The following is a 16460-nucleotide window of genomic DNA, read 5'->3' on the forward strand; positions in this document are numbered from 1 at the left end:
GGTAAACTGTAGAACATATTTACTCATTTGTCACATAATCGGATCTATTTAAAGTTTTTGTGACTGCTACAAAAAGTAAATCTCCGCTAAACTAGGTGGTTCTCAAGATGGTACAATTATAAAATTCAGTTTTGAATTCTCTTTTAAGTGAGGACTTTATTAATATCAGATTAATATTATTGCATCTTAGTCTATTTACACTTTTGTTCACACATGGCAGGCATTTGAAACTGCATGTTGTATAAGAAAAAATAGAAACTTGTCTTTTTATACCCCCACATCGTGACTCACCCTAGCACAAATGGTGATATACTGTATACCTAGGGATGAGACTGCTGTTTAGTGAAAAAGTAAAAAAATATGGCATGGGGTCCAGGTGGTGCCTAGGCCAATGATATATTTGGCTCCCAAAAAGTCAGAAATCTGCCAATAGTCAGAAATATCTCATTCTAATTCACTTGCATTAATATGCCCCTGCAGCAGTACCCTTCTGCATCAATGCTCTCTTATACCATTACTCCCTGGTTCAGAAAATTTGTCTCTTTCATTGATCATAAAGGCATGTATTTGATTAAAAAAGCATAATACTTACAGAAAGCTCCTCATACTTATAATAATACATCACATTTTTGTCAGGAAAATTTATACTGTGGAGGAGTAATGTAATAACTGTGAGATAGTAATGGCATAGGGACGTAAAAGGGCTGTAGCTTATTTTAACATAGCCTATTTCAGGTTTTCTTTACATACATCATGTATGATACATGTGCATGCAGTAACATTTACATATAAAACCAGTACAATTCACTTATATTTAAAAGCAAAGTAAAGCTGTGTTATTCAAAAGGGTTATCAGAAATGAGAATCAAGAACAAGTCTAGGGAATGAGACGTGGAATATTAGTGGATATTACATTATGTTGCCCGCCCTGTTTGGGCATGGCAAAAAACTGAGATCGGTTTTAGCATACAAGTGAAAAAATAGAAAATATCAACATTTTCTGATATATGTGAATTCCAATTAGATTACATCTGTGTTAAGAAATAAGATCTTCTTTCTTGGTCTAGTTCATCTTTTGCACTTTCTACTTTCTGATAATACAGATTCTTTTATATAAAAAAGTGAATACTATTTTGTATGCAGTTGGATATACTGATAGTAGTGATCAATTCATAGCACCAAAGTTTTACATGGAAAGTAATCAGAAGAATTTTGTCACTCTGACTGTATTAGATCTATCCAGGATACCATTTGTAAAAAGTCGATATGAAAATATCAGTAATTGCATTTGCATTCTTGAACTTCAGTGACAGCAACAAAGGCAAATAATAATTGATTAAGTGCAGTAGTTGTGGAGAGCTTAAATTGTAAATGAGTACACAAAACATTCATTCAGCAGTCAAAATGTAACAAGGAGAATAACACAGAATAATACAGACATTTAGTAATGAACTTACAAAACCTGATAACAATGCACCTTGCCTTTGAAACTTCACATTTCAAAATAGTGGAATTCTCCATCCTTTTTGTTTCATGCAATAATCATTGTTTTCAACCTGTTCACCATTATCCCTCAACATAATATTGGAATGGCAACATCACCAAACTGCACTCAACTGCAGACAACAAATATCAGAATATCTTCAGACAAAATGTCACCTAAAACTATCTGGTATAGGTAAGTAACTGTCATAACAGTTAATGTGTGAATTGCGAGTGTCTTTAATCGTCCCACTCATCGTCCTCTACGCCCTCGGCAAGGTCCTGAGGCAGAGGCACCCCTTGTTTATCTTCTAGCTTGCTGCCCATTGCAGTGAGCAACTGAAAGATATTATGGCATTTGTTAGGATGGACAGAAATTATAACACCATTGAAAAATGAATTTCTCAACTTGTAATTCAAATAAAAATATCATGTGCTGAACGGCTGTCAGTTTGTTCAAAAAGTTGATAAAAAATTTAATTAAATAATAATTTTTAATGCTTGCCTTATTTTTTCACATAAAATAAAGTCTTTTAAAAACTAAACTAAACAAACCTCTTCCTTCTTTTGCTCATCTGTCTTGTAAGTAGTTGCATTGTAGCTTTCAAATTTTTTCGGTTTTGGTGCCTCTGGTTTTGATTTACTCACTGAAAAGAGATGTTAACATATTTTTGTTAAAATTATCTTATCACTATTTCAAGTTGTTTTTTTTTATGTCATCAATGATACCAAATCATAAAGCTGTCTGAACTTACTTTCCTTGGATGTACTGAAACATTATTTTCCCACTCGCTTTTTTCAAACAATAAAGATCTCAATTAGCCTTGAATTTTCAATATTTACACATTTCTGACCTAATAAGATTTTTTATCCAAATAACAAAAACAATAACAATGTCTCTTCAACCAATACAAGAATACAATAGAAATATCCTCCTTGCTTGGATTAAATATGATAACAAACTTTATTGTTACTTGTATGGAACACAAGGCAATAAATAATACAACAAACAACCATTATGGACTGCTCAAAATGGATGTCAATACTCACATGGTTCCATGTCAGGAGGTCTTAGACTGATAGTTCTGGGCACCCTGTCCTCTCCTCTAAACCACTCCTCAGCAGTCAGACATGGCTCCCAAGTCACTCTGGTATCAGGAAAGAGATCATCCTGGAAAAACTGGGGCTGAAATTGTCAATTATGATTGATTATAATCAGTTCTAAGTTTTTGATAACATATAGCACTGTAATTTTTCATTTTTTATGTTTTTTTTATATTTCATAAACCTTTAAAATTATTTAAATAATATGAAGAAGAATTTCATCAGCTGTTTCATGTTATAAGAATACAGTTACTGTTACAGTAGTAATCTTTTCTTGTATCAATAATACTGAAATTATTTACCTATAATATTTCAAAGTCTAGAAGATGCTCTAGATAGACATTGAAACATTAGATGTAAACAATTTCAATGTGAACTGCTGATTTAAGAAAAATGACTTTATTTTCTTTTAATTACTGAACTTAATTCTTCTAGAAACTGTTTTCCTATCCCACATTTCCAATATCTTACACTCATATCCGGTTGTTAAAAATTAGAAGGGCCTTTTTGACATCTGATCATTTGTAACAATATTTCTTTAAATCTAAAAATCATTTTAATATGCAAACCTAATAAAAAGAAAATAATAAAAAAAAAAAAAACAGAAACTTACTTTCACTCTATGAAGCCTGATCATTTGTAAGGATATTTCTTTAAATCTAAAAATCATTTTAATATGTACACCTAATAATAATAATAATATTAATAATAACAAAACAAAAAAAAATTACCTTCACTCTAGGCACAGTAAATGATACAGGTTCCACAGTGGCCCCAGTGAACCTGAGAGCCTTGGCAAACTCCACCTCTCTCACATTTATCTCAGATTTTGGCAAAAAAGCCAGGGCCTGATGCCTTCCCTCTGGCCTGTAGTCTGAGAGCTGGAACAGGTGAGGCTCATCCTCACTCACTTCTAGTGCATGGACAACACTGTCACCCTAAGAGATGATGAATGAAAGTAAATATTTCGGATAAAATGACATTGTGTTATTTTAGAAACTGTTAGCTGCAAAATAAATTTTTTAAAGTTCTGTTGTGTGTAAATGCATGAATGAAAGTTGGGTAAAAAGGGAAAAAAGTGTGTGTCATCTCCAAAATTCTGAGTGGAATAATGGTACTCAACTTAGTTGTGAATAGGAAATGGAGTAGAGTCCAATGTCTCTCAGCACAGTGTTTCATTTATTTCAATTTAAGAAATGGTAAAATGTGTTTCAGGTTCAAAGGGAATTACTGATAGGTGAAGAATATGATGAAGTTATAACTGCTAGTAGACCTATCAAACTGATTATTTTACAAAATAACTGTACAGTTTTTCCTACCCTTCCAGTTAGGAAGATTGTGGAAGACCCCTCATCATAATTCATCACGAGGATAGATGGCGTTGTTTCATAATCTACTATGTTCAAAGGCCCTGCAGCAAGATCACTGGTGTCATACAAAGATACTATCCTTGTGTTCTGCCTGATGAATATTTGAAATAAAATACATGTTTATTTATTTATTTATTTATTTATTTATTTATTTATTTATAACCATTTTTAAAAGATGAAATGGAAGAAAATGAAATACATAAAAATTAAACAGCATATTAAATTATTCAATATTTTCAAACATGTCAGGTCAATTTCTATAATCTTTTTTGACATTTCTAATTACTTAAATGTCTTTTATTATTTGTCATCAAGACAATTACTGTACCTAAACATGGAAAAAGAATAATTACTCATTATTAATTAACAATAAATATGAAAACAATATCCAACATCCACCCCATCCATCCCCCCCCCCCCCCCCCCCATAGAAATAAGAAAGCCGACTCACGTGTTAAACCCTGACACTGCTAAGTATTTGTCCTGACATGCCCAGCACACCCGGGCGCCCCTGTGGCCTGCTGGCCCAGGACCCTCCTGAAGTGTCAAGATAAACATTTAGTATATATATATATCTAAGGACACACACACACACACACACACACACACACACACATGCACATGAAGTGTGAAGATAAGTTGGTTATCTGAGGTAACATGCATGCACACACTATTCCATCTATTTATAGACATTTGATGGTTACCAACAGATGAATTAATTTCAGCAACAGATTTTTAAAAAATGTAGGCATTTTATAAAAAATATAAATATAAAATAAAAAAATTATATTAACTTATTAAAGGAGATACCTTAAATATGCTGACATGAAATTAAATTTACAAATGTGGAAGCCTAAACTTTTTTTCGAAGATGGAAAATACCTTGCATTAATGAGAAATCATTTTTTGTGTCATTTTGATAGTTGCTATTGATATATTAGCAGTTTCATATTTAAAAAAAATATTATTTGTGATTTACACTTCTACCTGAATTGGTTGTGTTGTTACTCTTGGCTCATATATTCTGACTGTCTTGTCACTACTAACTGTGGCAAATTTCTTCCCATCCCCACTCCATGCAAGGCAAAACATCTGGAGAGAAAACAGAAAAATAATTGAATGTATAATAATAATAATAATAATAATAATAATAATAATAATAATAATAATAATAATAGTAATACCCCAGCCTTTTTACAAAGATTTTAAAATGTTTTTAAGCCTCACGAAAGTTATGAATTAAAACCTTTTTTGCACATAATTTATTTACCTTTATTACTTTTTTGATGCCTAATCTAATTTAATTCAAAAGAACAACATGCTGCAGTTGTAGGTCTGCAGTAAGTCTACTGTTAACAAGTACTCTCATAATTACTATAACAATATTTAATAGTTGATCTAATCAGCTGTGTAGAAATTGTACATTGTTTGAATACTGTTACATAAATTATGGTCTAAATAAATTCTCAAAAGTTTACATGTTCTGGCACATCTATGCACATCATCTCTTGGCCGTTCTCCAGGTTCCATAATCTAATTGTCATGTCATAGGAACCAGAAACAAGGACATTTTCTGCCAGGGGATGGTAGCGGATGAAGTATATCTTTTCTCTGTGACCTGAAAATGTGCATACCTATCTTAGCCTGAGAAATTCTTTAAATTTAAAAGAGAGTTCTGACCACAAATAGTTTTTAAAAAAGCACTGAGAAAGTGGGTAAAATATAATTCTTATATACATAGCTGGTAAACTGTCAGATGAAATGATCCAATGCATGACTTATAAAAAACTGTAACAAGTACATTCAAAATTTATGTAAATTTCTACATATATTTCAAAAACAAGTTGATACAACAAATGTTACAAGTGTGAGAAAGAAATCCAATTCTCTGTATCAAGACATATTTGAGCATTACATGACAAAACAACATTTATTCATGGGTGATTTCATCACGGTTGCCATGGTGAGCCGTATACTGACCATAAAGGCACTGGGTGGGTTCTGTCAAGGTCTCTGTGAGGCCCTCCTCAGGGATGGTCCAGATACAGATTTTAGCATCAATAGTGGCTAGAAATAGAGAAAATACACTTTTGTTTTTATTAAATTCCACAAAAATTTACATCACAAAGAGAGAAAATATATTTTTTAAACACCTTTGTTTACTAAAATTCCATAAAAATGTACTAGATACATCACAACAAAAATGAAAAAAAATTCTGTTTAATAAATATCTATGAAATTGTACATTTTAATAAAATTCAAAGAAATCCTCTTTTTCATCTTTTCACACGATTAATCACAAACAAAATTCGAGTTAACTTTACAATTATACTTAGCAAGGTAAAGTTGTTTGTTAATATAAATACTTTCTCTCCTTACCAACAGCCAGCTTTCTGTTGTTGAAAGGATCAAACATAAAGTCCATCACTGTGTTGCCATGTTGTAATACTGGAAGCCCTGCATCTGGCAGACGACCAGGCTTATTTAACTGTGGAATGAGAAAAACAAGCAATAGAATATACAGCAAATATAACAATGCATGATCTCAGTATTATGTCTTTCAACTAAAATTGAGTATCAGACCTTTTCTATCATAAAAATTAAATAACTATGATCTTTTTTTCATTGCAGTTTCACATTTTCTATAAATAAAAATTCTAAATAAGAAACAAAGCAAATGAAAAGTCTACATAAGAAACAAAGCACTAGTTTGTTATGTATAAATGCAAAAAATATTGAAAATGGAAAAAACATTATGAATGTAATTATTTTCTGATATTCTGTATAACTTTTTTTCTTAATCTCAAAGAAAAAACAACAGACATCATCTTTACAATATGCCCAACATGATAATTAATAATTTATAATGATTTGATTTCAATGTATTTAAGGGTAACTCCATGACGCTGTATTTCCTTTTTATCAACAAAATATTATATTTCCTTTAGAATGATCATATGGCATCAAAAACACATAGAAACACTGAGTAATTGTCATACCTCGCAGATAGCAATCAGTCCGCCAGCCCCCCTCAGGGGCACAGCACAGACCTCCTTGTTCGCATGGAAAGCATCACTCTCCCCTGGGACTGTGGTACTACTGTTGCGGATGTTTTCGATGTGCTGCGACTTGTGAGCTGGTGTGCCTTTGAGATAGCGGAACTTGGACAACCTGACTCCTAATCAGGGAAATATATAAATGAAAAAGCTTTTGTTTTCTGCTGCCATTTTTTCACTATGTTGCAGCAGAAGAAGTATGTTCATTGGTAATACATGAATATAGTATTATCAGAGCAACAAAGAGTGAATAAAAAACAGCAGCTGTATCATATTTCTGTTAGCTGCTCATGCACTTTGTATACTAATGCACACACATATATAAAAATATTACATTTGCTGACAAATCTATACATACAGGCATGCATATGTGAACACAGACCTTTGAAAGGCTTTACACTTGCTTTCCTTGGCTGCGCAGGAGCCGAGGGCTTTGCTGGAGGTTTTTCTGGCTGGTCAGCTGGCTTGCTAGCCTCTGGCGTGCTGACTGATGATCTCTTCAGTTCTATCTTCATCTCTGACTTTACTACCTTAGGTTTGTCTGGTTCTGGTTCTGGAGCTGGTTCTGCAGGTGGCTGCTTGACCTCTGTGACCACTGGCTCCACTGGCTGTGCATGACAAGTAGAGGAGATGACCATAAGGTTGGTGTTTAATAAGTATACTGTAATCATATGGTTTTGAGTGCCTCTTACATATTTATGGTCAACAATGTGTTGTCTGATGTCTTCATGCTAATAATCCAAGATAAATGTCCACTGTTCTTATTCCATATTACAAAGTAATGCACAAAATATAAATGTACCGGTGTATTACCCTGTTAAGTTGTAGAAATACATCATAATGCTTGGATGATAAAACAAACAAACAGAGATGTAAGAACTGTTTTTCTTTTCACCATTCTTTGGATAAAGAGAGTAGAAGGCTCTGGTATGATAAATAATGTAAAGCTCTCAGACACTGGTGATTTAAATCCAAAAAAAATTTTTGTAACTTACATTTCTTTACACACAGACTGGGCTCCCATACTTAGATCTGGATTGACCTAACTCCCTGGGGGTTCACGCTAAATTGCTATCTGCTCAAGAGGCTTAAATGTCTGTCACGCCTACTGAATCAGCTAGGGGTGAAGATAATTACCCCTTAACAGTTTTACTAGGCGTAACAGACGTTTAAGCCGGTTAGTTTGATAGCAATTTAGTGAGACTCCCCAGGGAGATAGATCGATCCAAATATCTGTGGGAATGGTCCCATATTTACCTTTACTACAGGTTCTGGTTTTGGTGGTGGCACTGTCTCTTTCTTAGCAACTTTATCTTTTCTCTTTGATGGATCAAGACTAATCTTTTCAACCTGGAATGGGCATGTTAAAACATGTGCCAAAAATTTCACAGCTTCACAGCCAATATGTACATATAGAATAACATTTGTTTGTGCTATACGTAATGTTTGTGATATACATAATATACATAATGAAATTAACAAAATCAGAAATGTCAACAAAAGTTTTAACATCTTTAAATAGTAGTAACATTGCACTTCTATAAAAACTTGCTGAAAGGATCAGTTTTATATCTATAAATACAAAATAATAAAGAGTTTTGTACCAGTTTATTCTCTCCAGCACACCACTCTTCAGCTGTCATGGCTGCCTGTCCGCCATTGGTGTCAGGAAACAAGTCTGCGTGGAACTCTGTGTAAGACTACAAACATCAAAACATCACAATGAATTACATATTTCCCCAATTTATAACACGCTGTACCTGTTTGGTACTTGGTACCTGTTTGGTATTATACAGATAAATGCAAATAAATGAATAATGAAATATAATTGTCCTATTCAAAATTTGAGCGAAAATGTCTTAATATAAGTAATAATTAAGTAGTAATGCTAAGTAATATAATATTTAAACTATATTATGTTATGTTATATTATATTATATTATATTATATTATATTATATTATATTATATTATATTATATTATATTATATTATATTATATTATATTATATTATATTATATTATATTATATTATATTATATTATATTTTTGTAATTGTTACTAATCACCATGGCAGTAGGGTTTTTGTTATGCTAACTGAAATATATAGAGAGATAATTAAGAAATTTAAAAAGATTTTTAAAAATCACCTTTCTGGGCACTATGTAAGGCACTGGGACCACAGCAGACTGTGACAGTATGAGGATTCTGCTCACTTCTCCAATCATCACATCAACAGCTCTTTTAGGGATCATTGCTGCCCCTTTTATTTGCTCCACAGTATCTGCTGTTCCTGAATAATGTATCAACAAATATATAGAAAAACACACAACATTAATAACAAACTTTGAAGTTTTGAATCCTAAAAAGGTTGGGTCTATCTTTTAAAAAAGGATGCAACATTTTTCTTACCCTCTGTCAAATATGGAGCTTTGTCCTGAACCTCAACAAATTTCAAGTTTCTGTCCCCCTTGAAAAGAATAAAGTAAAAGTCTGTCTTAATTTATGAACAAGATTCTAACATTTTTCAGTGTAGAGTTGATTTTCAATTGTGATATTATTAATCAAATATAAAATTAATATTTGATAGATGAAACAAGAAAAATTCATATTTCTTGATAATTTAAGGGATAATATTCTTATCCTTCACAAAATTTTAAAGAATCAAATGACTATCAAGAAATAACTTTACCTTGCCAGCAAGGAAAAGCATATTAGTATCTGGGTCAAACAGTGGCATTAGAGTCCTGGAAATAAACCAATTCATTTACAAACATTGATAAATGCTAGATGAAATCAAAATTGTTCTCTCAATTAAGACATATAATAAGGCCAGGATGTCCACTACACAGTCATATACTAGCGCATTTTTTCATTATTTATCAAGCTGGGCATGGACAGGCTGATTATAATGCCAAAAGTATGAATAAGTCAATACTACCATTTGTAGAGAGTGATTTTTTCGTCAAAGTACTCATTGCTACAGATTACTTGTATGGTCAATGCTCTTTCTGCACACTGGTTTATATTCAAGCATAAAATTCAAGTAATATGATTGGTTGTACTTTTCTTATAAACACCTTCATTGAGGACACTCTATTTTGCATAAATACATGATAAAGAAAGAAGATCCTAAATGTATGGCTTGCTATGAGGTACATGTATATTGTTTTCATATAATATGTACACTGTTACACTTTATAAGGAAGATCCTTGTATGTATTGATGTTTGTGAAATACAGTGCCTGTATAAATGTGTATATTGTCCGTAGCTCACATCGCTGTGCAAGCTGAGTTAGATTAAATCTCATATTTTATTATAATAAATCTAATACAACTTGGAAAAATATAATGAAAGAAGAGAAAAGACAGTACTAACCCGGTTGCGTTGTCAATGTCAGATACATGCAGGTGTTCACTCATCTTTCGGATGTCTCTCAAAATAACTTGCCTATCTCTGTTCTGTAAAGGCAGATTAGATAAATATTATGAATTTGACAATTATGATATTATTGTAAAAATCAAAATATTATTAATAAAATTATGTGAAAATTCTTTTTCTTGAAATCATTTCATTTTTGACTATGAATGTGATCACAAAAATCTACAAATATTTAACCAAAATGTGTAGATTATGCGCTTGAAGGTTTTCATTATCATAAATTGGGAAATATCAGCATAGCAATATATTACTGTAAAGTCATAGCCTATTTGTACAATAGCTAAAACCAATAAAGGTTACCATTATTATAATAAATTAATAAAGCCATAATGAGACAATAATATAAAAGAGTTAATTTAAAACAGAAATTGTGTATAATTATTTGTTCAAATTATATGGAAAAGTAAAATATCAATAAAACTTCTTCCTACGGAACTAAATCCTGTGGACGCGATGTTCATGGAGTCTCCAAGCCACACCACTCTGGAATCCCTGACATTTGCATGGCCTTCCACTTCCTGCAATATTCGTTTAAGTCAGAAACATTAAAAAAATGTTGCAAATTCATATTTTCTCTAAACACAAAAAAAACTGTCATACATTTTGATACGTCATTATCATATAAAGCAAACCTTTTGTTTCTTCCTTATTTGCAATACAGTTAATATTCAGTGTTTGGAGTTGATAACGAGGGCATTCCTCTCTCTTTATGCAAGAGGCTATCATAATTAATTGGCTTACGTACCTCTGTCTTAGATCCTGCTCTAGGGTCAAATATTCTGATCTTTCTATCTTTGGCCGAAGTGACCAGCAGACTGCCATCTCCCTTCCAAGACATACTCAGGACCTGGTCTTCGTGGTCATCCAGTGCTGGACAGGTGGAAATCAAAACTTAATCAGTCTAAAGACACATACACCTACTGCACTATTACTTAATAATAATAATAATAATAATAATAATAATAATAATAATAATAATAATAATAATAATAATAATAATAACAACAACAACAACAACAACAACATCGAAAAACAACAACAATTATATAATAATAATAATAAATTCATAATAATATTCTTATATTAATATTGTATTACCACAGACAATACAATTATGCATTTAGATCATATCCTTAAATAACATGCTTAAGAGACATACATACCATAGAGCTCTCTTGGCTGTGAAACATCCCATATCTTAACATGAGTCCCTGAGGAGACAGTGAGGATGTTGTCAGCAGATGGATGCCAGAGTACATTCTCTATTCTCCTGCCTTCTGCAGGGAGGCACAGCACAGGGTCATGTATGCTCTCTGTCAGACCCCCCTCAGGAATGTCCCACAGCTTCACCTGGGAACACGATATGAATGTTAAGAATAGCTTTAATATGAGTAAAAAAATTTGTGATTATTCATTAAATATCTAAAAGACTTAATTGTTTCAACTGGTACAATGATGTTATAAAAATTAAACTATAATTACAACATTCCAATTCAGATGTTTTTTATACAGAGAAGCAACATCTTAATGTTGTTTTGATTGTATAAATACTAGTTTTGATGATGCAAAAGGTTAAGACTAAGAGAGTGCATTATGAAGCTTCACACAGCATTTAAAGTCAAAGATCTTCTATATAATATCCAGGTTAGATAACCACGACTGGACATATGTTAAAAGATATCTTTCATATTTGTTACAAAGAAATTTCCATGGAAAAAGAAATATTTACCGTGCAATCAAAAGATCCAGTTACAAGAAGATTATCATTAAAAGGACTAAAATCCATGTCAGATACAAAATCTGAAAACGCAAAAAAGAGAAAAATCAAACTACATTTTTTTCAATACACTGATAAACTAAACTTCAGCTATTTCCCCTATTTTTTCTTTTTTTGCTCATCTACATTCTTATATAGTACATACATAGTACGGATTGTAAAACCAACCACAAATCATAATGCAAAAAGTGGATACTCCTGAATGATATATACATAATTATATAGTTTTTTCATACTAGATAAATACTGACAAAGGAATACTGTTGGGCGTTATCACAGTATATAGAGTGTGATAAAAGGGGAAAAGATAAATGACTGAAAACAGTTATTTTAAATTTTTCATACCGGCATGTGCCTGCACTAAAGGCATTGTCTTGGCCTGTCTTCCTGCTGAATCCAAGGGGAGCACAGACACACTTCCACCACCTACAGCAGACAATTTAAAATGTGTCACTTTAGAATTCAATGTCATCTATTAATAGTTACATATCCTATCACTTTAAGTTGAAAATAAGATATAATGTAAATTGTAACAGCAAAGGGGTGATGGCATTGTCTACCATACCATTGCACAACTCAAAGCTAAATCAATCACACCATGGGAACACAATATAACACAAAGATAATACAGAAACTAACACAGTAATATGGATATTCTGGTGAAAGAAAAGATGTAAATGGTGAATTTATTCGAATCACATTAATCGTAACTAACCTGCTGATGGTCCATTGAATGCCATCAGAGTGCAGCTGGCCTTGATGTGATTTCCACATGACTGCATCAAATTTGCAATGGTCAAATCACTTATCCAAAACTAAAAACAGAAGAGGAAATGTTCACATACATGTACATACATGTAGATAAATATTTACTAGTATACAAATTGTAGTTATCTTTACTATTTATAATACATTTAGGATGAAATTATGACTGTCCAACTATTCAAATGTGTAATATGTGAAATAATATAGTTTCAACCTCGATTATAACATTTTAATAACAATGGCTTCGAATTCAAATCTAGACTTTATAAAGACCAATACTGTATAAAAAGGAAATTTTCATTAACTTGATTGAGAGTCAAAAGAATGATAAAATAACTGACAAAACATTCATACCTCCTTTTTTGGCAGATGAGGGGTGGTATTTTTGAACTTTGAAACTTTGAACTTCCACATCGTGAAATGCAGGATGCTTTGGAGAAAAAAGGAAGAAAAACATTAAAAAATTTTTTAAGTCAAAGTGTGTCAGCAAACAAGGAAGTGAGCCGGTTACCCTTTGTTACATAGCCCACAGCTAATTTAATCATTTCAACATGCGCATTTTTTTCCTCTAAATTGCAAAATGACTGATTTTAGTGAACATAACGGTATTTCATACTTACTCTGCTATCTAGGCTACTGTTGTATTTATTTAGGGAGACCCTCCCCCTATTTCTGTCACAAATGTGAGTGCACGGTTTCTGGTTGTGACCTACTTATGGAAATGAGGACAGGGAGAATTTATTAGCTTGGATTTGCTTACTAACAGATGCTAAATACAACGATGGCTTGTGATGCTGCAAATAAAATTTAAGTAATAGCAAATGTGTTTGGTGTAAATATGATACAAATAAACGTGTCGTCGGATCAATAAAGGAAAAAAAGAAATATTATTTCCCATGATTGCTCCCCATTTGTCGGCCCACGGAATTGACCAATGGTAAGTGATTCTCGGAACACTTCCGGTGAGCGGCAGTGAGAACGAGGCAACATTAGAGGCCCAAGAAAACAATCAGCAAGGTAAGTTCAAGAAAAAAATGTTTTGGAGTTTGCCTAGGACAAAATTATTGTGCATGGACCATAATCATAAAATGGACTTTGTCTGCAATTATACAGCATTTTTTGCATGTGTGTCGTTACTACGGTCGTTCCTACCAGGTTAAACACCGACAGCAAATGACACTCGGTGACACTGCCAAAGTCACATTCACAGTACCCCTTCAGTACCTGAAGTCTAGTGTCAAATAAATAAATAAATTAGTAAATAATAGATTTCATCATGAAATGAAAAGACATATAAATAAGCTGCAAAATGACTAGTCTACTATTATGCTACTTAAGTTATCAAAACAAGTTATTAATATTTTTAGTTTTTTTAACAAAGTGTTTTTTTTAAATTTATCAAATTGATTGCCATATATGTCGTTAAGTGCATAGTCTATAGATACACCACAAATCATCAAGGTATAAGTGATATCAAGAATGTGTTAGTATTTCTGCATTTTTAACGTTGTCATCTAAATACTGCTGATGATTTACGCCACCTAGGCCGTGGAGGGAAAACCTCATACATAATTTATCTTGCATTCATGTTTTTGTTCATAGTTCCACACGTATAAGGAACATTTCACTCCTTACAACTTGCCAATGTACACACAAGTACATGTGTCAAATGACCCCCAAACCAAGTGCACCTTTATGTCACTTGCTACTGACATATTATCATCATATGTATCCTCATGTTTAACTCTTAAATATCCAAGTCATTTCTACATGAAGCCTAGATTAAAGATTTGAAAGCTTGTGGTATATTTTGTTGAGCCTACCAGCAACCAAAAAGCAAAACTACATGTAGCAATACACTGACCAAAAGTGGAAAAAGAGATTTTAAAATAGGTCTCAATTAAGTATTGCACCAGTGGCAATCATGTAAATTTATGTAAAGTCTGTTCATGTGTCTTGTCCGATTTGGCTTTTCAGACCTCTAGGCATTTTTAGCAATTATTTTTCTATATATATACTAGGTGTTTTGTAAAACATAATTTATTGGCTTTGTTCAATTTTGGAAGAGTAATGTCCATAAGTAATTTGCCTTCAAGGCAATATGAAAAGTTGATCAAAGTTACTTAACAACATCTTTTCGTGAAATTTGTCAAATACTTGGCATGTTTATACAGGGATATGATCTCATATAACACTGAATGAACTCTTAAGGCTCACAAGACTATGATCTAAGATGTTATATTGCAAATACCTAGGTTATTAATCAATATTCTGTGATCTTAAATTCCACATTACAAGCAGTAAAGTGATGGAAAAGGCTGCTCTCGGGCTTAATTTTGGGATTTATACTACATAATGCATTGTTTAATTAATTGTTGTATTGATCTTTTGAGTCACTGCTTCAGGATGAAAAGGCCAATTTTGCTTATTGCTTTATGTAATGATGTTATTGCTGACAGGATTTTGTGGTATTGATCATGTTAAACATGCTTAAGTTGATGTCACAAATATGCAGAACACGTTCGGAATTCAGGGGATACTTTTTTATTCAAGTATAATTTTTTACTCTTTGTAAATGGTTAACCCAATATTTCTGCAATGATGATTCCATATGGCAGTCTACAGGAAGTTGATTTATGAAACTGGAAACAGATAACCTTTTGACATTCCCCTCCAGCTATTAACTTCAAACTGTAGAGGATTGAAAAACTTTGTTTAAATGTACCCATTAAAACTGACCTTAAACAACCCATTTGAATTCTAAGAATTAAACTTTTGATAACACATAATGACAATAGGAAGTATATTTTCATCACAAAGTGTGATGTACTGTCTGTAAGATGATGTGATTACGGAAAAATTATCCCAATTCCAAGGATATTCAGCAAGCTATTTTTTTAAAATTTAATTTTTAATTTTAATTAAACTTGGCACAAGAAATTAAATTTATTTTTAAAAAAATAATGCAGTTTCTCATATCCTCTTCTTCACAGATGTTATCCTAACCAAATATCTACATCCAAAGACCCCAGACACAGTTGAAATGGCTGAGAGTAGAGAGGAACCACTGGGCCTGCCACAGAATGGCCAGAGTGAGTATTCATAGTCTAAATCTAGTTATTATTTATTTTGTTATCTTTATTTCTATATTTTGCTATGTAAACAAACAGTAGCATTAGAAGTATAGCATAGTAGCTTGTGGCATTTTAAGCTGTATAAAATTTTATTAAATCTGTGGCCATAATTTAAAAATTGTATTTGAGATAAATATATATATATATGTATATAGTTAAAACACTTTTTAACCATTTGTTAAATATTATTCTTGTGCCAGAAGGGGTTATTTTGTTTTAACATTGTAGGCACGGGTTGCCTATGTATTCATAATTTTTTTAATTAAAAAATTATTTAAATATATCTGGGTATAGTACTACAACAATGATTAATAAATAATGTTAAAATATAA

General features: G+C 32.1%; 2 protein-coding genes across 2 annotated transcripts in view; one reads left to right on the forward strand and one right to left on the reverse strand.

Annotated features, from left to right (window-relative positions):
- Positions 1–136: 136 nt before the first annotated feature.
- LOC106150622 (coronin-7-like) lies at positions 137–13771 on the reverse strand. Its single transcript, XM_087009138.1, has 26 exons — positions 13615–13771; positions 13349–13424; positions 12945–13044; positions 12575–12655; positions 12182–12252; positions 11616–11802; positions 11198–11322; positions 10884–10970; positions 10390–10472; positions 9703–9757; positions 9423–9480; positions 9161–9303; positions 8617–8712; positions 8270–8362; positions 7395–7620; positions 6956–7134; positions 6336–6444; positions 5937–6023; positions 5435–5574; positions 4944–5048; positions 4408–4493; positions 3906–4047; positions 3318–3524; positions 2533–2668; positions 2038–2129; positions 137–1821 (listed from the first exon to the last, which is right to left on the reverse strand). Exons 2-26 carry the CDS (start codon positions 13406–13408, stop codon positions 1723–1725), a joined length of 2847 nt encoding a protein of 948 aa, XP_086865264.1. The 5' UTR covers positions 13409–13424; positions 13615–13771; the 3' UTR covers positions 137–1722.
- Positions 13772–13957: 186 nt separating this feature from the next.
- LOC106150623 (protein furry) overlaps positions 13958–16460 on the forward strand; it is a 46572-nt gene continuing 44069 nt past the window's right edge. The window contains exons 1-2 of the mRNA XM_087008757.1: positions 13958–14011; positions 15988–16086. Of these exons, the coding sequence (XP_086864883.1) occupies positions 16038–16086 (49 nt within the window). The 5' untranslated portion in view covers positions 13958–14011; positions 15988–16037. The remainder of the gene's footprint in view (positions 14012–15987; positions 16087–16460) is intronic.

This window comes from Lingula anatina, chromosome 3, assembly GCF_051362555.1.
Source record: "Lingula anatina isolate TDL-2025a chromosome 3, LinAna3.0, whole genome shotgun sequence".
In the NCBI taxonomy this organism is placed as follows: Eukaryota; Metazoa; Brachiopoda; class Lingulata; order Lingulida; family Lingulidae; genus Lingula; species Lingula anatina.

Coding starts and splice junctions, on each gene's coding strand:
- LOC106150622 (XM_087009138.1), bottom strand. CDS start 13,408: ATGTGGAAGTTCAAAGTTTCAAAGTTCAAAAATACCACCCCTCATCTG. Junction 9,481..9,702: donor TGCTTTTCCTTGCTGGCAAG/GTAAAGTTATTT, acceptor ATTCTTTTCAAG/GGGGACAGAAACTTGAAATT. Junction 9,304..9,422: donor AGCTCCATATTTGACAGAGG/GTAAGAAAAATG, acceptor TACATTATTCAG/GAACAGCAGATACTGTGGAG.